Raw genomic sequence first — 22,140 nt, 5'->3', positions numbered from 1 at the left:
TGTCATCCATTGTCAAACAGACAGCAATTGAAAGAGTCTGAAAAAGCTGCCTTTATTATTTGTCCACTGAAATATCAGGGTTTCCTTGTTACAGCACAGTGAAATGGAGCGTGGCAGATATGGAAAGAAATAAGATCAAAGTCTGGGTTCCTGAGCAGAAGGGAGAGGGTACATGAAACGAATTACAAAAAAGTCAATGACTCTTCCGACAATGCTGTCCAGTAAGAATAGGCCTGTCGTCTGGAATCCCATAGCCTCATAGAGGCTCACAGCACCTTGCTGTATGACACTGGTCTCAAGGACAAGGTCACTGTAGCCCTGGTCCCGTGCAAACTGGAGGACAGTTCTGACCAGGGCTTTCGCCATCCCCTGTCCTCGATGCTGTGAGGACACAGACAGGCGAAAAAGCTCCAGCTGCTTCCTCCCTGATGGGGGAGCCTTGACTGGCCGAGCAGCCACTATACCCACTACCTGTCCCCCAGACTCAGCCACCCAGAAACCCGAGCCAGACACACTCAGGTAGGACTTAGTGATGTCAGCCATGTCTGTGTGCAAACACATGGACACATGATTCTTCCAGGGCTGGCCGGCAAGGAACCACAAGAATAGAAGCAGAAAGACGATGCATACAACAGCCAGGAGCCAGGAGCCAGACACCAGGACTATGGCAAGAGGCACCCCAATTAAGAGCAGGAGGGTTCGGGGCAGTTTCAGCAGGTGGCGGAAGGTGGCAGGGATGTGCTCCTCCATGCCCCTGGAGAACAAGTCTATGACCTGTTTGTAGTCCCTCTCCTGGAACTGGCGGATGTGATAAGGAGCCATGGGGAAAGCTTTGTCTCAAATCTCAGCATCCAGGAGACACATTCCAATCTGCTTGAGTTGCTTCCTTATAGCCCTAGAAGAACCAGAGGAAGCCAAATGAGTTTCCTAAACCCCCACTTACCACCTAGCTCCTAGCCTCCAGACTCACAGGTGCACATTTCCACTGTCACCCAGGAGGGAGCAGAACAACAACCCTAGGAGACAGTGTTGGTTTCCAGAACTTTATACCCCTGGTTCCTCCCCTGCTAGTCCTGTGAGGCGAGGCATGCCCACGTCTCTGAGCCTGTGTGTGTTCACCTACAGATCAGCATGAAGAAACACCTGGTTTCCGGGGTAATTTTGAGGATTTAGTAGAGCAAGATTGATAGAGCACAGGCATGTCCCGTTTCCACCTCTCTCCTTACCCAGGCACAGGCTTTCCCATCCCCCAGCTGTGTTTCCTCTTCAGGATTTGTAAATGTCCGAATCCTGTGTTCCCAATGGCAAGTTTCCGCAAATAGTCCCCTAGTTAGAAAGATTTAATCTACTAAGAAGCAAAGGTGAAGCCCCAAAGCATGCAACCCTTGAACACCCAGGAAGGCTGTGAGACTCTAGACCCAGAGAGACATCAACCTTGTCTATCTGCCCCTCTTACGTGCTACCACAGCTGAGCTTCTAGGTTAACAGCCGGAACCTGCCAGGGCCTGTCTCATATTTAGGAACAGAGCTGGGCTGGTGCCCAGCTGGCTGGCTCCTGGATAATCATAAACCAGAGGCCAAGAGCTGGAATAGGACAGAGGAGAGAGCCCTGTCCATTCACTTTGGGATCCCCAGAGGATTAGCATAGAGAAGAAGCAAGTCCTGGGATGCTCCTTACCCTTGTGGAAGGCTGCCATTGTTGTGGCCATGTCGTGAGACCCCTGAGCAACATCACCACTGAGCCGATATTCAAAGTAAAACACAAAGTAGTTTATTGATAACAAACAAGCCCAGTTTGGTCCGTGTCCAACACTCAAGAACAGAAGGTGGAGGAGGACGGCCCTGAGCTCTCAGGGTGAGGGGTTTTTAAAGGGGAAAACCACAAGCAGGGTGGTACAAGCCTTTGCATCATGATTGGGTGGGGATATGTAACCTTTGAATTTACTGGCTGGGGGTTACAGTTATTATTTTTTGGTAGGCCTGGACAATTCCCAGGCTTTGTCCTTGAGCTGTCATGGGGGCTGGCTGGCTTCACACGTTCACATTGACCCATGCACGTAGCTCTAAGTTGGTGAGGCGTCCCAGACAGTAAACAACTGGCTGAACCTTGAGTGGTCAGAGTACGTGCAGAAAGGGAGCTACTGCAAGGACTATGTCTTTTGGTCATGGCCCTCCCAGAAACTGCTTGCTTGAGTCTCAGGAAACTGAAATTGAGGCCTGATCCTGAGAGAAGACTGACAGCCTGTCATGGCGTCTGCCTGGTCCTCTCACCACCTCTCTTCCCTTTTCCTTCTTGTTATACCATCTCTCACCCGGGATACTTGATCCTCTCTCAAGCCCGAGACACACCTGGGACAGTGTAACTCACCCTGGGCTTGCTTACTTGGGGAGAGGTCTCATTGTTGGCACCCGGATGCTTGATAATCATAAACCCTAAGTGAGGACGCTGGGTTGTGGTCAGGCAGGGAGCCAAAGTCCAGCCAATTTTGTGATCCCCACAGAATTAACCTGGAAGGGGAGAGGGAATCTAGGGTGGCTCAGGGTTCCTCATCCCCATGGGAGGCTGCCACTCATCTCCTTGTCCCTTTCAGCCCACAGCCTTCATTCTGCCACACTTGGCACTCGCTAATGCTCACCTTGGTCTCTGTATCACCTGCTAGGAGGAAACTGGAAACGGAACCACTCATTTTGACCTCACTAGTCACAAGCAAGAATCCAGGTCTATTGGCTCAGGAACGAGAGCACCATTACTGAGTGTCTCCCTCCAACCTATGCCTGCTCCTTGGTGCTCCTCACTGACCTTCTGCCTCCTTTCTCACTAACAGGCCCTCACTCAGTCACCCATGGTTTTAGGCCCAGCCAATGGCAGACCTGGACAAAGGGTTGTTCAGAGTTGGAGCATTACACACCATCCCCACCCCTGACAGCACACACACAGCATAGTTTAAAATGTGGACTGGGTAGAGATGGTGTACAGGTTAAGAGTTTCAGATGTTTAATGTGAGAATTAAAAAAAGTTCCACCAACTGGGGACCATTTCTTTCAAGCCATCACATTTGATGAACTTTTGTTTTGTCTTAAAGGAAATTTAAACTCACTAGAGGAAAAAAAACAGCCAGAAAAGCAGGTCAAGTTACAGGGCGGGAGCTCCTGGGCTTTCCCTACCCCTGTGTCTCCATGTGAACCTCATTCACTGGGGTTCTCAGCACCCAGCAGTCTGCTGCCCAGCTGACTTGAAAGTGGGTTGGACTATGCACTTTCCTGCTGTTCTGAGTGAGGGTGAGCTCCCTTCCACCAATGCTCTGCTGACACAGCTTCCCTCTGGCTCAGCATCCCAGGGTCAGTGATGATCAAGTTCACTTGTATTTTTGAGGACAGGCAGTATGTATTTGCCATTAAGTGCCAGCTCCTTGTCATTTTTTGTTTTGTTTTGGGTTTTTTTTGTTTGCTTTTTTTTTTTTTTTTTGGTTTTTCGAGACAGAGTTTCTCTGTGTAGCTTTGCGCCTTTCCTGGATCTCGCGCTGTAGACCAGGCTGGCCTCGAACTCACAGAGATCTGCCTGTCTCTGCCTCCCGAGTGCTGGGATTAAAGGCGTGCGCCACCACCGCCCGGCTTTGTTTGCTTTTTTGTTTTGTTTTGTTTTGTTTTTCGAGACAGGGTTTCTCTATGTAGTTTTGGTGCCCATTCTGGATCTCGCTCTGTAGACCAGGCTGTCCTGGAACTCACAGAAATCTACCTGGCTCTGCCTCCTGAGTGCTGGGATTAAAGGCGTGTGCTATCACCTCCTGGCACCCTCGTCATCTTAAAAAGGTTCAATCCTAGGGACACCAGGTTGATGGAGATTCAACCCATTGTGATCCCAGGTAGCTGGTACTCCAAAGATGTTGATGGCCTCTGGCGACAGCATTCCTGGTGACTCGTAGGCAGAGAAGTTTATGGTGGCAAGAGTGTGCATGCTCCATATGGATGGAGCTCCTCAGGGAGGGCAAGGACAAAAACAGTCTAATGGAGAAGGGGTGGACCCACCAAGGTCCCAAGAGACCTACCATCATAATTCAAGGTTGTTTGTACCTTTACAGAGTGTAGATCACCACTTGTCCAATAACATAAGCACCCCAAGATATAAAGGACCACAGGGAACACCAGAAACCTACACAGAGATGTAGATGTAAGGCCACCATGAGGTGAATATACTGGAACCCCAAAGAAGGAGAGAATATGATGCATCAAGGGATACAAACACCCAGATAGGGATGAGGACCTCTGAGTACACAGGAGTGAGGGGCTGACTCCCGGATGGGCTCTAGCTAGCATGAGGGTGTCCAGAAGTCCTGAGAGTACTACAATGGAGAAATACACTGTATCAAAGTAGGTGTGGGGCTGAAAAATGGCTCAGTGGTTAAGAGTGCTGGCTCCTCTTGTCTCTGTGCACACGTATTCACATGGTATAGAGACACACACACAGGCAAAGCACCCAGACACATAAAAATAATGTTTTTTTTTTTTGTTTGTTTGTTTTTCAAGACAGGGTTTCTCTGTGTAGTTTTGGTGCCTGTCCTGGATCTTGCTCCAGGCTGGGCTTGAACTCACAGAGAACCACCTGGCTCTGCCTCCCGAGTGCGCCACCACCATCCGGCAATAACATATTTTTTGTTTTGTTTTGTTTTGTTTTTCGAGACAGGGTTTCTCTGTGCAGCTTTGCGCCGTTTCTGGATCTCGCTTTGTAGACCAGGCTGGCCTCGAACTCACAGAGATCCGCCTGGCTCTGCCTCCCGAGTGCTGGGATTAAAGGCGTGCGCCACCACTGCCCGGCCAATAATATATTTTTTAAAGTAAGTATGCAAGGATGATAAAGATCTAAAGTTTGGGTGTTGAGGAACCTGCCCCCTACCTATCCTGTTCAGCTGATTATGGGATGGACAGTTAACAGGAGTCCAATTTTATCTTGACTTCCACAGTTAACTTCCTGATAGACTGTGATGCTCTGACAGGGCCTGGAGCTAGAGGCAACAGAGACCTCTGTCTCTCCTTCCTGCCTGCACTAAACATCCCACCCATGAGCCCTGGATTCCCTTCCTCAGGCCCCTTCCTCTCTCTTACCACGTGACCATCCTGTTCCAAGTTCAAACTGACAGCAGTGTCCACAGCAGGAAGCTGGGGGAGGTCTAAACTAGGAGGCCCTCCCTCTCCTTCATGGTGTTAGAAGGACAAGCAGAGGCTGATTCTCCAAATACACGTCAGGTTCAGTGGGGACGCACAGGGCATTGGAATGGTGTATGTGTGTTACAGCACACAGTGCCCCCTTTCCAATGGCTGGTGGAAATAAAGGAGGAGGGTTACAGAACATTCTTACATAACCTTTCCTGGCAACAAAGATGGAAATTGAGAGGGATCAAGAATCAGCATCCAGAACAGCTCCACTCCCACAGTGAACTGGGCACAGCAGTACAAGATTATGGTGATCTTTGGGCAAGAAGTGTTGGGTCTGGTGAGTATTACTATTAGTTTGGGGCACACATCTCTCCTACGCAACCAACGAGCTTCTTTGCTGACTCATTCATCTGGTGAGGAACTGACTGCAGTGAGTCTTGGGTTGATTGAGACAACTCGCACAACGTTCCTGGAAATTATTGACACACCTGTGTCTTTGTGCACAGGTCGGTGGAGGAGAAGAGAGAACATTCACAGTGATGTGGGCTGAGGATGGGCTTTAGTGCCTGTCCTGCCTCGGTCCTTTCAGGCTGGCCCTTGGTCTCAGTTTCTAGAGTGGAAGGCTCCAGATAAACTCCATCCAGGATTGGGACAGAATCCATCTGGAAGAAGCTGGCTGGACAGGTTTCCCTGCCTCCTGGGAGCTGATAAATTCTTTCTGGCCTGATTTCTAATGATCTAGAGTTGAAGTCAGGTGTGCATTGGGGAGAACAGAGGCCCCAAATGTTACAACCGTTGGGGAGTTTGTCCATGCCTCAGGCTCCACACAGCCAAGAGAAATGCTGAGGGTGGGGTTTCAAGTCGGAGGAGATACAGAAGTTACAAGGGAACGCATCAGGGTTCAGACCCTAGCTCCACCTCTAGTGAACGTCTTCAGCTCTCAGTCCCCTTTCCCATATGTACAGTTTGGGAATCAGCACCTTCCCCTGGCCCTGGGTACTGTTCCCCAATCCCTAAGAACACTGACCGCACACGTTTGGTCTCTTTGATTTTTTTTGAAGTCTTATTATGACTTTAGACCTTTCTAAATGCTTTTCTTACCTTCATAAAATCTATTTAACACCAAATTAACCCTTTACTCTGTGAGACTCTGCAGCGTTTGGCCTACTGGCCACGTTTTGGTGGCAGGCATTTCTCAAATGCTAATTGTTCCCCGGTCAGACAGCTGCGTCGTTTTGGTTCCTGTCTCTGTAAACCTGGGATAACCTGGGCTAACGTGGGCTGCCCCCAAGCTCTCAGCATGTTCTGGTCTGGATCTCCAGGTTTTGCCTCAGCTCTCCTGGCACAATTCCTACTTAGCAGGTGGACTTCCGTCAATCTGAGGTACCACAGAACCTTCCCGCTGCTCTTAACCCACCGTGTGACCCTACAACACAGTCTCTGCATGCACGCACGGGTGCCAGATCTGAGTAAAATAGGCCCCTTCTGTCCACCCTTCAGGAAGAGCTGAGCTGGCCATACTAGACTGTAATTTGGTCCCAGACCTCTTCAAGGATGCGCCACCGATACAACAACCTGGAAAGTGATCTCACGCTCCCAGAAAAACTCAAATCATGTCACTTGCCTTGAGCACTGAAGATGCTTTGTATCCACTTCTAAGTTGAACAGACCTCAGGCAATATGGCAGCTGGTGTGGGGCCACGGCTTTCAGGAACACAGGGCTAAATCTCATTGACTGTCACGATGCACGATGCACGTTGGACAAAGGAACGTAATTGGGTTCAAAAGCTGACAATCCCCCTGCTCCTGAAGAGTCCATGCCGGAGAGGCAGTCTGCACACTTGCCCCACTCTAGGAACTATGGAGCTCTGGCCTCTGAAGTTCCCAGAGAACTTCACTGAGGGTGAAGGGAAGGCCCACTTTGTCCCAGCCAACCTGCGAAGCTGTGATGGCCACCCTTAGACTCTAAAGCTTAGGGGCTGGGACGCTGTATAGTCAGGGTCCCCTCCGAGAAGTCTCTTGTAAGACCTGCTGCGTCTCCGGAACTTCATTTCCGCCCAAAGCCGCCTGGAATGTGGGGGATTTGGATGTAATAAGAAGTACTCAACTCATGGGGGCGCGCTACCCAAAGAAGACGAACTGCCCCCCCCCCCCCCCCCCCCCCCCCCCCCCCCCCCCCCCGCGTCTCCTGCTCTGGATGCCAGATTGGAAAGAACTGTTTCCTTTCACATTTTTCTCAGAAAATACCTTTCATGCTATCTTTATTTCCAGACAAGGAATAGGCTTTAAGATTAAAATAGGTAAGTTACAAGGAAAAATCACGCTAACCGATAGGGGGTCCAGCAGGCCAGTAGTGACTTCCACCTTCACAATTTCCTATAGCGAAGCAATGAGTAGGTGTGCTAGTACATGACATGACCACTGGAAAAAATTGAAAGTGTTAGGAAGTAGCTTAGAATCACAGATAAGCCTTCCAGTGGACTTGCAGAAAGAAGTTTACTAGGAAAGTGTGATGAAAGAGTTGAACCTATAGGCAAAGACCACTTGCAAAGGAATGTGGTGTTATGGTTTTGGAGACTATTGCAAAAGGTAATATAAACAGCAAAAAGGCATCCCTTACATGAGCTGACATTATCCTTCCAAAGACCCCTGTAAAAGAGCACCACAGTCAAATGTAGATAGAAGCTGAGGACGGGGTGTGTATTATAACCAATATATTATCCACATCAGAACCTGTAACAATCATTTCAACTCTATTCTACAGGTTGTGTAAGAATAAATACAGGGGCTAGGAGATGGCTCAGTGGATAAAATGTTTGCCATGCAAACAGGAGTTTGGATGTCTAGAACCCCATAAAAGCCAAGCAAGCATGCTGGCTAAAATCCCAGCACTCAGGAGACAAGGGACCCTCAGAACAAGTTGGCCAGCCAGAACAGCCAAACTGGTAGGTTCCAAGTTCAATCAGGGACTCCGTCTTGATAAATAAAGGTGAAAGAGGTTGAGAAAGACATACGTCAACTTTAAGCCTCGCATGCATGCACACAGATGTGCACAAGCACCTGCATGTGCATGCCAGGTGAGCGAGCATGATAGTTTACCTGTAATCCTGGTATGTGAGCAGCAGAGATGGGGTCTTCATATTGAACCAGCTAGTTAGATTTCCCAAATCAGCAAACTCCGGGTTCAAGTGATGGAGTCTCCCTCAACACGCAAGACAGTGCTGTGAAATAATCCTTTTGTACACTGTGAAGAAGTGTCACTCTGCTTGGTTTAATAAAAAGCTGAACAGCCAATAGTTAGGCAGGATTTCCAGGCACAGAGGATGCTGGAAAGAAGAAGGGCAGAAGACACAGAGGATGTAGAGCAAACAGAATGGGCACTACGGAGATGAGGTAATGAAGCCACAAGGCAGAAAGTAAATTAATAGACGTGGGTTAATTTAAGTTATGACAGATAGTTAGAAACAAGCCTAAACTATTGGCCGAGCTTTCATAATTAATAATAAGTCTCTGTGTCATGATTTGGGAACTGGCTGGTGGGACAGAGAAAGACTCAATACAAGACAGAGAGTCATTGAAGAAGACAGTCTGGCCATGCCCTCACACGTGTGAATATGCATGTGCACTTGAGTGCACTAGACATACAAAAATAAAACAGAATTCAACACAGACAGCTCTGGCTGAGCTCAGTGGGTGAAAAGGTAAACTAAAAAAGAGGACATGTGTGGAGGAGGGGAGGTTGAGAGGGACTGAAGGGAGATAAAAGAGGGTAGGGAAAAAGGATAATCAGAATAAACTACATCTGTGCAAGAACACTGTCAAAAATAAGCCTGATTAATTAAAGTAAAAAGCACAACATAAAACCACAAAACGGGGCTGGAGAGACGGCTCAGCAGCTGAGAACACTTGTTGCTTTTGCAGAGGACCCAGGTTTGTCTCCTAGCACCCACATGGCTGATTATAACCATCTGTAACTCCACTAACAGGGGATCCAACGCCCTCTCTAAACTCCACAGACATTAGGCATGCCTGTGGTGTACATATATATGTTCAGGGAACACACTTACACACATAAAATTTATGAAGTAAATTATAAAATTAAAATTTGAGGCCTGCCTCTTTCTGAACAGAAACAGAGGAGGAGTGGATGGATGGAGGGGTGGGGGGTGAAGAGGAGATGGGGAGGGGAGGGGAGGGGAGGAGGGAGGGGAAACTGCAGTCGGGATGTAAAATAAATAAAATTTTTAAAAAGATAAAAATGAGGGGCTGGAGAGATGGCTCAGCGGTTAAGAGCATTGGCTGCTCTTCCAGAGGTCCTGAGTTCAATTCCCAGCAACCACATGGTGGCTCACAACCACCTGTAATGAGACCTGGTGCCCTCTTCTGGACTGCAGGAACACATGTAGGCAGAACACTGTATATATAATAAACAAATAAATCTTTTTTTAAAAAAAGATAAAAATGAATAAAAACAAATACATTACTCAGGAAAAAAAAAAACTTTTAAAGCAGGAAGTGTGGATTTTATTAAGATGTTTCCAGGTGTATTGAGATTGTATTTGGCCTCTGAAGAACATTTTTTTCTTCCTTCTTCTTCTCTCATATATTACATCCTGACCACAATTTCCCTTCCCTTCATTCCTCCCACCCTAAAACTCCCCTCTCCCCCAGATCCACTGCTCTTCCTTTTCCCTTCAAAGAAGAGCAGGCCTCCCAGGGATACCAACCAAACACAGCATAACAAGTTACCATAAGACCAGGCACAAACCCTCATATCAAGGCTGGAGAAGGCAACCCAGTAGGAGGAAAAGGGTCCCAAGAGTAGGCAAAAGAGTCAAAGACACCACCACTCCCACTGTTAGGAGTTCCACAGGAACACCAAGGTACACACACACATATATGCAGAGGACCTAGCTCAGACCCACACAGGATCCCTGATTGTTGCTTCAGTCTCTGTGAGCTCCCATGAGCCCTGATTAGTTAATTCTGTGGGTCATGTTCTCGTGGTGCCCTCGGCCCCTCTAGCTCGTATAATCCTTCCTCCCTCTCTTCTCCAGGATTCCCTGAGCTCTGCCTAATGTTTGGCTGTGGGTCTCCACATCTGCTCCCATCAGTTACTGGATGAAGCCTCTTTGATTGACGACTGGGCTAGGCTCCAGTCTATGAGTATAGCAGAATATCTGAAGAACACTTTCAATGCTGCCTTTACCTTAAGATTTAGAAATACTTAGCCTACTTGACTGGGTGTGGTGGTGCACACCTTTAGTCCCAGCACTCAGGAGGCAGAGTCAGGTGAATCTGAGTTCGAGACTAGCCTGGTCTACATAGTGAGTTCCTGGACAGCCAGGGCTACACAGAGAGACCCTGCCTTGAAACACTCCCCCGCTCAAAAAAAAAGATTTAGAAATATTTTATATTAAGTCCTATCTTCACACTCTCCTGGGAAACTTTGATTACCACAGCTTTTCAAAAGGGACCACAAAGAGCTTCTGGGGCACTGCTGGGATCTCTGATTCTTTCTAGGCCCATCCCCCATCTTTCTAGTTGGACTCCTTTGCTTCCTTTGGGGCTTGGGTTATTTTGCTAGGCTGCTAGCATGCCAAGAGGAAACCTTTGATGAAACAATTGTGAATAGCACTGTTCATCCCAAGCAGAGGCTGCGTTTAAGAGAGCAGCTTCCCCTGAAAAGATTTCTGTGTCATGATGAGCATTTTAATGACCTCTTGGTTCACAAAAACAACAACCCAGGGCTGCCTCTGCATGAAATCTGAGGTTTTCAGATAGTATCCTAAAGACGACTTTGAAAGCCTCCCTGGCCGTCCTTCGTTTATTTTTCCTCTCATTGGACTTTATCATTGTTCACCAGTCAAAACTAGCATTGCCAAATAATCCCTAATTTTCCAGTTTAAAAATTAACAATAAGCCGGGCGGTGGTGGCGCACGCCTTTAATCCCAGCACTCGGGAGGCAGAGCCAGGCGGATCTCTGTGAGTTCGAGGCCAGCCTGGGCTACCAAGTGAGTCCCAGGAAAGGCGCAAAGCTACACAGAGAAACCCTGTCTCGAAAAACCAAAAAAAAAAAAAAAAAAAAATTAACAATAATGAAATGCTGCCAGGGTTTTTGTAAAGTTTCAGGATAATCCTCAGTTAGTAGAGTAGCTTTAGTGTTCTCCTCTCTCTCTCTCTCTCTCTCTCTCTCTCTCTCTCTCTCTCTCTCTCTCTCTCTAATTTTCTACCCTCTTCAATTCTTACTCAATTCAAGGTCTTAAGATTTGAGAGCTAAACACTGGGATTTCTGCCTAGCAGGCATTTTTTGCTATTTACTTAATTAATATAATCGGCATTATACATAGAAAGGACATGGCTACCTTCTGTTCAATATGCACTTGGTAAGTATACAAAAAAAGAAATAGGAAAAATTGAATCAGTGTGCCTCTGTGGGTGGGAAAGGACACTCCCAGTAGCCATATGGTTGTTAGATGAATACCCCAGTGTGAGAGGTGAGGTATCTATCTCCCTACAAGTTGTAGGTCAGGAGGTCTGTGAATCTTCACACAATACAGGCAATTGCCACTGTGTTTGGTTGCAGGTTAAAACTAGATAGTGAGTCCCTATTGCTGAAGATTCTTACACATTTCTTGTAATAAGACATGGAAACGTCAGGCTGAGTTGGACTCCTTCCCTACTGGCTAACATTTACAGTGTCAGAAAAGGGCTGTTCAAGAATCTGGGGGAAATTGTTGCAAATGGTCTTGTTATCAGCACATGGCAGGTTAATTCGGTGTGCTGGTATGATAGTGGTATAGCTGTGGGTACAACTAACTACTTTCTGGTTGGTTGTAAAGCCAACAACACAGGGGAGAACCCAGGTTTGGTACAAGTGAGTAAATCCTGTGGCAGGGAGGTCATAGGCTTTGGAGGGGACTCTACTGCTGTTGTAGTAGACTACAATGGATACACAATACAATACTAAATGGATGCACATGTCTATCAATCGGTCTTCAAAGCATGTGTATCCAGACCCACAGAGTACTGCTTCTGCCAATCACTGTTGTGAAGAGGAATTTCTCTTTTTCAGTGGGCAGTGGTTACTGTGGAGACTCACAGCTAACCCAATCGCTAAGTGTGTATTACTCTTGGTCTACACTATCAACATCAATATTTCTTCGGTACGTGGCTCAGGGAACATTGTGGGAGTTGTGTGAATGTAAGAACTGGAGAAAGAGGCCTAATGTTGTGCAATTATTTACTCCAGATTAAAACATTCCCTTGCTGGGGTGAAAGAGACACTCCTGAAACCCTCAAGAAAGCTGAAGTCCCAAAAGTCCATTCTCCAGGGTTACCCAAGCAGTTAACGATTACTTGTGGTTAGGAACACTTTGACGATGGAGCTTCTTACAGGTTGTTCAGAGAACACAGTGGTGCACCTTCCAGTCATTACTCATGTCAAGGTGGGTTCTCGGTGACACAATCCGAGTCTCCCATGATGATGTAAGTAACTCATCATCTGATCCTGCATCTGACGAGCAACTCCGATGAAGCCATTGCCTGATCAAGACAGACTGGGGGAGGGCATTCGTTTACTCTACCATTAGTATGATATCTGGAGGTAAAGATGCTATTGCTTTATGTCTCCCCCAAAGCAGAGACCCTGGCCCTAACAGAGCTCACCAGTGAGAAGCTGGAGTTTGTGCAGTATTACCATGAGCCCAGGCCTCCCATAACCTCACACTGAAATGTTTTCATTGACCCAATTACCCGTTCTGTAAGAGTCACAAGGTTCTGCCTAGTCGGTTTCAGCAGTTAACTTGGTACAGCCTGGATCCACCTTCTGAAGGAGTCTCAGTTGAGGTACTGTCCAGGTCAGACTAATGTGTGGGCGCATCTGTGAGGGACTGTCTTAATTTATGATTGACGAGGGAGGGCTGAGCCTGTTGTGGATAGCACCAACCCTAGGTAGGTGGGCCTGGGCTGAATAAGAAGACTAGCTGAGCATAAGCCTATGAGTGAGGAGAGAGCAAAGCAGCTAGCAAGCAGCAGCCTGTGTGGTTCCTGATGCACTTCCTCACTGTGAGTGAGTTCCCTAGTCCGAGCGAGTGCTGCGTGGATAGGCAAGGAGTCTGCCTTGAGCTCTTGGCCTGACTTCCCTCAATGATGGACTGTGACCTGAAAGTGTGAGATGAAATAAGCCCTTTCTTCCCATGCTGTTTTTGGTAGAGCATTTTTACCACAGCAACCGAAAAGCACACTAGAATGGGCTCACAGAATCCAAAGTCCACGCGTGTTCCTCTAGGTGAGGAAAAACCATTTCTCTGCTTTGTATACACATTTCAAGGACAGCAACTACCTGGGAACACCGCTGTGTCACTCCCCAGGTCCCCTGGAAGTGCTCTGGAATCTTTGTGTCAGGAGAGCATGTGCGAGCAGAGGAACAGAGGCTTGGGAAGGGCAATTCTTGTTCTTCCCTGACTCACAAAGCTGTCTGAAGGGCCTCCATTTGAGTAAGAGACTGCTCTAGAAATCAATAGTCACAGACATCTGTGTAACAGTAGCCTTGTGGGTGAGCAGGAGAAAGGTGGTGGGCTGTTGTATTTAGAGAGGTACAGGGAGGTAGGCCTGAAGGAGGAGGGTGGGTCTGAAGAGGGGACTGTGGATACACAGCAAGGTAGTAAGATACACCTAGCCACAGAATTTCGCCTTACTGTACCAAACTCAGGCTCTCTCTGTGGTGATATTTTATTTCTGCTGAAATGCATTAATGCTTTAATAAATAAAGTTTGTCTGGAGATCAGAGGAAAAAGCTAGCCACAACACTGAAGTCATGTAATGTTAGCACACACCTTTAATCCTATCACTTGGCAGGCAGGATCTGTGTGTGTTCAAGGCCACATTGGAAACAGAGCCAGATGTGGTGGCACACGCCTTAAATTCTAACACAGTTAACCATGGAGGTCTGGAGGTCTGTACAGATAGAAAGGAAGTGACAGAGCTGAGCAGGAAGTGATGTAGCTGGACAGAGAGAACAAATCAGATGGTAGAATAACAAGGCATGTAGACGTGGGTAGACAGGAAGTCACTCGCATTTTGGAAGCTGCAGAGTTGGTGAGGTGAGGTTAGCTGTGGCTTTCCCTATTTCTCTGATCTCTCCCAGGCTTTTACCCATATATCTGGCTCCGTGGTTTTTATTTAGAAATTCATCTACATCTCTCTATGGAGTGACCCTTAAGTCCATTCAGAAAGTAGTTGTCTGTTCCCATAGCAACTATGACACTATCACACCAGCAAGAATACCTGCCTGAGGTGATTCAACAGCCCTCCCATCCACCCTGACAGCCTGCATAGCACTTTCCAACACTGGAAATGCCAACTAATAAGGAGAAAGGGTTGTGGTTTTTGTTTGTTTGTTGTCTATGTGGAAGTCCCAGAGGGAAGCATGTGTTTCTGGAAAACACATCACTTAGGTCTGGAACCATTCTACAACCTGCCAAAAGAACAACATGAAGATACATGAGCCTGTGACAAGACCAGTTGTCAGGAAGGCAGAGAATTGCTTCTCAGGTCCCTCAGAGACAACTGTGAGCAGGATACAATGCCAAGGGTGGGCAGTAGCTCCAGTGCTGACTGGCTAAGGACAACCCAGACAGCTGTGGTCCTTCTGGGTCGGGGATGTCCAGTGTGAGACAGTGTCAGACCTATGTGTCAGGGCCAGAGATGAAGTTGCAGAAATGGCAGTCTTGAAAGCATCAGCACACAGCTATGTCTTAATTCATCCATGAAGGATGTAGGATGGCAAGGTCAGGCATGAAGCATCTAAGTTTCTGGAGTCCCTCCTGTCTTGGGACTGCGGCCACTCTAGCCTTGGTTCCCAAGGGCAGTAAATCTTGGACTCTCTCTAGTCTCACACCCTTTCCTGGACCCACAGAAACACTCCATTCATGGCCTCTACTTAGTCATGCTGGTCCACAAGACTGGGTCTAGTCAGTGTCAGCATGGACCACACAGGCTGGTCAGACCATGAAACTACCCCACTGCATTAGCGGTCACTGACAGTCCTCTACAGGAAGATGATTTTGGAGGAAATGGAGCACTCCATTACCCACCATCAGACATACAAGATTCCAACAAGCATGACAAATACGCCTTTATGATCCACTGCAACATTGGGGTTTGCCTGTGATAGCACAGTGAGCTGAAGGCTGACAGATGTATAGGAAAATAAGATCATAGCTCATGTTCCTGAGCCAAAGGGAGTAGGAGCCTGAAATGAATTGAAGGGACAGTCAGTAGCTTCGCTATTGTGTTGAAGAAGGACTTGCCTGTCTTCTGAAAACCCATGCCCTCATAGAGGGCCACAGCATCATGCATCAGCACAGTGGTACGAAGAACAACGTCGCTGTAGCCCTGGTCTCGTGCAAACTGGAGGACAGTTCTGATCAGTGCTTTCCCAATTCCCTGTCCTCGATGCTGTGAGGACACAGACAGGTGAAAAAGCTGCAGCTGCTTCCTGTTTAATGAGGGATCCTTGACTGGCCGAGCAGCCGCCATGCCCACCACCTGGTCCTCAGTCTCAGCCACCAAGAAGCAGGAACCAAGCTCATTCAGGTAGGACTTGGTGATGTCAGCCAGGTCTGTGTGTAAACACATGGCCACAAACTTCTTCAAGGGCTGTCTGGCAAGGAGCCACAGTAATAGAAGCAGAAGGAAGCCACACATAACGGCCAGCAGCCAGGAACCATACACTAGGACCAGGGCAATGGGTAACCCAAGTAAAACCAGGAGGGTTCGGGGCAGCATCAATGCATGGTGGAAGGAGGCGGGGATGTGCTCCTCCATGCCTCTAGAGAACAAGTCCAGGACCTGTTTATGGTCCCTCTCCTGGTACTGGCGGATGTGATAAGCCATGGGGAGACTTCTGGGTCTCAAATTCGCATCCACAAGGGACAGTCAGACCTGCCAGCACACCTTCTCCAAGCCCTGCAGAAGAGGAAAACAACAACAACAAAAACAACAACAACAACAACAAAACCCTGTGAGTCCCCTGAGACCCTGAGACCCTGCCCTGGGCCTTCTCGGAGCTATGTAAAATTTACTCCAGTGTTTTCTCATGTCACCCGGGAAGCAACAGGGCATCACTGGAATGAAGTGTGAGGTCACTAACACCTGACCACTCCTTTGGTTTCTCCCGTTCGAACTTTGTGACTTTAGTCACACCCTTCACCTCTCTGAGTCTTTAGGTCTTCCTCTTTAAATACAGTAAAATAACACTTGGTTTCCTGTGTGACTATGAGGATGTAACATGGTGGCCTATGTGTAGTGTGTAAGTATATAGTCTCTTCCCCATTACTCTCACTTAGTCACAGGCTCTCTGAACTTTTGGTGCCTTGAGACCGTTTCCTGTGGTAGGAAATCTGGTATCCAGCTGTTTCCTCTTTAGGGTCCACACACTGTGGAATCCTGGGTTCCCAAGCACAAGTTTCAGAAAAACCTCTTCCCTTTGATTAGAAGGTTTAACTTAGTGAAAAATAACAGCTCAAGCCAAACACATGCCTTCCCGCCATGAGTCCCCAGGAAGGCTGAGGAGCTCCAGGCCCACAGAGACCCCCAGCCTTGCCCTGTTCTTTCACCTGGTAGCACAGAGCAGAGAATCCCTGGACACTGTAGACTCGACATTCAGAAGAACCTGCTAGGACCTGCCCCCCTCCGGGGAGAAAACCTGGGCTGGTGCCTCATTGGCTAACTCCGGGGTAATCATAAACCAAAGATCAAGACCTAGACATGACAGAGGAGAAAGGACCTGTCCACTCACTTTCTGATCCCCCTGGAGCTAATCCGGGAGGAAAAGCAGGCCTGAGGTGGTCCCTGAGTCCTTAACCTTGTGACAGGGTTCCCACCTCTCTCCCTGATTTATTCAGGTCACACTGTCTCACACACAGCACCCTTGGTGGCCCTCTCTGAGGCATCCTGGTCCCATGTGCATACCTTCTATGCAACAGCAACTCACCTGGAGCTCGCATGTCCTTGACAAGAGTTCAGGTCCATTGGCTCAGCAGCAAAGCCCTTTGTGGCCCAGTTTCTCCCTGTCTAAGCTTGCCTGCACTTGTTCTAGGACAATGAATGCCTGAGGTCTGCAGTACCCTCTGGCCCCGCCCCTTCAACTATCACATGGCTTTACCTGCTATACTGCCTTTTCAGGCCAGAAGTGCTGCCTCCGGGATGACAGGCCCTGGACAGGGGACGACCATGTGAGCTCTGGGAGCTGCTGAGAGCATGGAAGACTACTCATCCATCTCACATATCTTAGCAGAGGGGTTGCCTCACAGGCAAGAGCAAATCAGAGGGACACCCTTCTCCAAGGAGCTGTCCCCGTGGAAGCAAGCCTCCTCCTCTACCTGCAACTGTGACCTGAAGGCTTGGCAAGGTCCTGCTGTCCCTTCCCATGATTCCCTGCACAGGTGGAGAGGAGGCTACAGTGAGTTCTTACTTAGAGGGAGTTGCACGGGAGCTTTGGGGCCAAGGGAAAGCAGGACAGCCTCACAGCAGTGTCAAGGACCAGAGGGCGATGATGCTGAGATAGAGGAGGAATAGAAGAAGGATGGCTGGTCTCCTGAGCAGTGAGGGCAGCTCGTCAGGGTGAACAGACAGAAGCAGGGATGCTCCTGAGGCAGGACCAAGGCACCTTGGGAAAGGATGGTTCACGAGTGAAGGAGTGGCTGGTACTAGTAGAGACCTGGTTATACAGGACCCACATCCCATCCAAGCAGTAGACATCACATTCCAGGTGCACGTGAGGCTATGAATATGCTTTTAGCTGGGATGCTAAATGACAGCCGTGGTGGGGAAACCATATTTGTCTTTGTTCACTTGAAACATGAGTCAGTCATGTCAGAAAGAGGAGCTGTGCATAGAGACCTGTGGATGGTCTTGGCAAAACAAGGGTCCCCCGTGTGCAGACTGCATGCTGCAGAAGCCTGTGGTCAACCAGATGTCCTAGAAATTAACACTCAGTGCTGGTTCCCAAGAGGAACCCTGACATATAGCTGAGCTAGGGACAGGTTCAAAAGATATATATTTTTTTTAATTACTAAGGGGTCTTGTTTGCCCACAATGTTGTGGACCTAGAGGCCTTGTGCAGTATTGGCTGAGGAGACATCAGCAAGAGCAGCGTGCCTATGGCCTGTCCAGTAAGACAAAGGCCAGACAGTGAAATCTGCACCACTCTGAGGTGCACTGGGGGCAGGAGTGACCAGGGTCAGCACTACTCAGACAGCAATGAGCAGGAGGTCGGCCTCAGAGATGCAGAGAGGGCACAGCACAACGTCTAAGCTCATGTAGGGAGAGGCTAGTTTTGGAAACTCAGGGGTGGCCTCTAAGTGCTGCCTGCAGATTCTTCATGGCAAACCAGAGGCTGCAACCCAGGTCCTGGTGGAGGCTGTGATGTTTCGGGATCTTCAAGCTAGGGTTCCAGGTTAACCATTCTCATGATGCTCGGGAGAAAATGGGTGTTACATAGCAGTTTCCAACACAGGATGTTTATAGGGAGGCAAAACAATGAAATGCTGCAAGGAGAGGAGAAATACTCGGCTTGCTGGAAGCTTCTTAAACTCAAGCATTAAGCAACTCAAGAACTTCAGGAAGTCCCTGAAACTGACTAGATTGACTATGCTTCCTCCTCAAGCATATAAGAATATATGAGCAATAAGTAGACTGTTGGGAGACTCGAGGACAAGTTGAACTACCTGAGAGAAGTGGAGATCAGTCAAATTACCTAGAAGAGATTCAGACCTACTGAGCCATTTGGAAAGAATACTCTGCAGCCTGTTGAAGTATTGGTATGCAATTCACTCAGGTTTTCCTGTTTTTGTGATCTGTCACCCACGATGGGGTGGGTTTTGATGATGCAGCTGTTTTTGAACCATTCCTGCTCCTGTAAGTAACCATTCACCAATATTTCTGTACGTGACCCAATAAAACTCATTGGTTCACTAAGCTGGACTTTGAATGGTGTCTGTACTTTGGCCTGTTTTCAGCTCTGTCTGTGGTAAGTAGGCGTGTGTGTGTGTGTGTGTGTGTGTGTGTGTGTGTGTGTGTGTGTGTGTATTTGAAGGGACTCTAGCCAGTCTGAGCATGACAAACATGGCTCTGGAAGGCATTGCCCTTCCCCCATTCCCTCTGCCTTGCTAAAACACCATTCGATTACATTCTAAAGCTAGCCACCAAGGTCTATTCCCTTATTTGGCCACTTCTCCTCAGGCTGACTACCAAGGCCCAGCTATCAAAGTATTGAAGTCCAGTAATCAGAAGCCCCCTTTGGCTCACCTAATTAACATGCCCAATTAAAATGAAACACCTCATCCTAATTTGGGGTTCCCCCGGTACCTTTGTAAACACCATTTTCCTATGTGCCATGTCTGTCTCCTCTCTACCCAGAGGCAGTCCTTTGTCCCACTCTGGGACAGGTATCCCTGCCCCCTCTCCCTTGTTCCCTTCCCCTTCTCCCTCATCCTCTATCTCCTGTCTTTGTCTCTTACTCCCTGCCCTCTGTCCCTCTGGGGCAAATAAATCTCCTTTGTGCTGAGAACTTGGTCTTGGGGGTCCTGAGCCAATACAATTCCCTTACAGTATTGTGTCTTCCCAGGAATATTATCACACAACAATGGCTCACTCTGTCTTAGGACATTTTGATATTGTCTCTAACATGTGAATGCTAAGCAAAGTTAAACTAGGGGCCAAAGTTAAACACAGCCTGAAGGAGCAGAGGCTGTGATTGTGGCCATGCAGATTCTGGGTCATATCACCTCCAGAAGAAACAGAAGTTAAACTGAAGGGCTCATGGGTTTTACTGACCCTCTGTGCCCTCATATCCTTGGTGGCTTCTCCCAAACCCAGTGGCCTCAGTCCCAATCCATCTTGAAGGCATGTTGGACCTTGTGCTTCTTCTGACACTCTGTGCTCAGTGTCGCCTTCCTCCCACCACTGGGTCCTAGGCTGCTCTCTAGCCATACTGGCAGCTGCACTTGCTTTGTTTGCCACCAGCTGAAAGGTGAGAGGTCATGCCCCACAATTCCTAGTATCAGAGTGTCTTAGTTAGGCTTTTATTGCTGTGAAGAGACACCATGACCATGGCAACTTTCTTCTAAAGGAAAATATTTAATTGGGGCTGGCTTAACAGTTCAGAGGTTTAGTCCATTATCACCATGGAGGGAAGCATGGCAGCACACAGGCAGACATGGTGCTGGAGAGGTAGCAGAGAGCTCTACATCTTGATCTGCAATCAGCAGGAGGAGACAGTGAGCCACTAGGCCTGGCTTGAGCTTCTGAAACCTCAAAGCCCACCTCCAGTGACATACTTCTTCCAACAAGGTCACACCTCCCAATAGTCCCATTCCCTATGAGCCTATGGGGGCCATTTTCATTCAAACCACCACACAAAGCATGGTTAGGTGGTCAGTATCAGCGTTATGCACCCTAAAATAAAAGTGAGTGTGTGTATGTGTGCTTGTGTGTTGTAACAGGCTACAATTGTAACAAGGCCCCAGACCTTGGTAGGCACCAAAACCTTAGCACAACTGACTCCATGATGGAAGTGCCATTCAGGCTGTAAAATTTATATGCACCATCTGCCAAAACTAAAACAAAGGCCTAATCCATTAATAAAGTTCTGGGAGTCTCAAAATGTACTAACGCTGCTTTTTAGCTTCTGTTCTGCTTCTGGATAACTGTTCTTATTAACCAAATGATGTCAACCTAGGACATGGTTTTCATGGTTTTTGTGCTTAGAAGCTCATCCCGAGGAAGGCTTGGGGATACTGTAGGATCCCGAGCACCCAGTATAGTCGACGACTGACTAATGAAGACTTCCTGTTGGTTCAAACCATGTCTGAGCAGTCTCCTCTGGTGGGCACCCACAACACAGTGACAGCCAGTCTCTAAAGCTCACTAGTTCATTACATCCAAAAGAAAACCCACAACAGTGCCTCAGGAGCCCTGTCTGGTGGGGGCTTCTTAGCCCAGTTCCTGGGTCAAAACCTCACAAGTGACAGAAGCTCTGGGGACAGTGGCGGAGTGGCTTAAAAGCTTCCTCAGGGACATGACAGATACTGTTCACCTGTCTCCTTCACGCCAACAGTGGAGAACAGACAGTGGTATATGATAAAGAGTGCAGAGGTAAACCCTCGGGACCCCAGTGCCTCGTTCACTTTCTTGACGGCTTCCGGTGCTCCATGCTTTGTGTGCACTGTTTAGTTTTCACTATAGCACAAGATACTAAGATGGAGGAAACCCACTCATTCTGTTTACTTAAAAAAAAAAATCAAGCCAGAGGGTGGTGGCATATGCCTTCAATCCCAGTACTGTGGAGACAGAGGCAGATGAATCTCTGTGAGTGCAAGGCCAGCCTGATCTAAAGAGTTCCAAGATAGCCAGGGCTACACAGATAAACACTGTCTCAAAAAAAAAAAAAATTCAAGCTAGGCATGGTGGAAGACACCTGTAATCCAGTGTTCAGGAGGCTGAGGCAAGAGAGGATTGAGAGTATGAGGCCAGTCTGGGCTATGTAGCAAAAGACTGTCTAAAAAAAAAATTTAAAAAAAAAGAATTTTTTTTTTCAAACCTACAGATTAAACATAATTGATAGGGGAATTCTGTGGTGGTGTTGAGAACAATAGAGACTTTCTTAGCTTGGGGGACTAGGGTCCTGGAACACTTGACAGTCACAAAAGCACCTCTAGGCAGTGACTTTTGGGTACTTGTCTCGAGAATTCCAAGACTGAAATATGTGGACCACAGAGGATGAGTTTTAGAGACAGGATGATTATAGCTTTGTAGTTAGAAGCTTAAGAGGAAGACAGACATGCCATTTGAGTTAACCTGGTGTGGAGGTCAGCCACAAGGCAGAGAAGCAGACACATGATGGGAAATGGGGCATCATAGAAAGAGTAAGGAAGCCCAGGGTACCAGCAAACATATACTTAGGCGCTGGTCAGCACCATAAG

The 22,140-nt window shown here is 47.9% G+C and overlaps 4 protein-coding genes across 8 annotated transcripts in view; all 4 read right to left on the bottom strand.

The window, feature by feature from the left end:
* The window catches only part of LOC128098444 (N-acetyltransferase 8), a 32,008-nt gene extending 23,660 nt beyond the window's left edge, over positions 1-8,348 (bottom strand). The window contains exon 1 of one of the 4 annotated variants that reach the window (XM_052719587.1): positions 8,251-8,348. The gene's annotated coding sequence lies outside the window, so the exon portion shown is untranslated. Of the gene's footprint in view, positions 1-774; positions 890-6,775; positions 6,840-8,250 lie in introns of those variants that run through there. The other 3 variants (XM_052719584.1, XM_052719583.1, XM_052719585.1) reach the window with 3 other exon arrangements.
* The window catches only part of LOC128098442 (N-acetyltransferase 8-like), a 43,148-nt gene extending 34,795 nt beyond the window's left edge, over positions 1-8,353 (bottom strand). The window contains exon 1 of the mRNA XM_052719581.1: positions 8,251-8,353. The gene's annotated coding sequence lies outside the window, so the exon portion shown is untranslated. The remainder of the gene's footprint in view (positions 1-8,250) is intronic.
* On the bottom strand, positions 28-6,890 carry LOC128098443 (N-acetyltransferase 8-like). The gene is made up of 2 exons (XM_052719582.1): positions 6,776-6,890; positions 28-895 (listed from the first exon to the last, which is right to left on the bottom strand). The coding sequence occupies exon 2, from the start codon at positions 820-822 to the stop codon at positions 136-138; it is 687 nt and encodes a 228-aa protein (XP_052575542.1). The 5' UTR covers positions 823-895; positions 6,776-6,890; the 3' UTR covers positions 28-135.
* A 5,962-nt stretch (positions 8,354-14,315) lies between the features above and the next one.
* On the bottom strand, positions 14,316-20,424 carry LOC128099843 (N-acetyltransferase 8-like). 2 transcript variants are annotated; one of them, XM_052721703.1, is made up of 2 exons: positions 17,129-20,424; positions 14,316-16,123 (listed from the first exon to the last, which is right to left on the bottom strand). In XM_052721703.1, the coding sequence occupies exon 2, from the start codon at positions 16,049-16,051 to the stop codon at positions 15,371-15,373; it is 681 nt and encodes a 226-aa protein (XP_052577663.1). In that variant the 5' UTR covers positions 16,052-16,123; positions 17,129-20,424; the 3' UTR covers positions 14,316-15,370. The 2 variants fall into 2 exon arrangements, with proteins under 2 accessions (XP_052577663.1, XP_052577662.1); XM_052721702.1 differs by having other exon boundaries at positions 17,151-20,424.
* Positions 20,425-22,140: the final 1,716 nt, after the last annotated feature.

The sequence above is a fragment of the Peromyscus californicus genome, unplaced genomic scaffold, assembly GCF_007827085.1.
Source record: "Peromyscus californicus insignis strain IS unplaced genomic scaffold, ASM782708v3 Scaffold_6__1_contigs__length_162567912, whole genome shotgun sequence".
NCBI classification, from domain to species: domain Eukaryota; kingdom Metazoa; phylum Chordata; class Mammalia; order Rodentia; family Cricetidae; genus Peromyscus; species Peromyscus californicus.
This window is presented reverse-complemented; position numbering and strand designations above follow the sequence as displayed.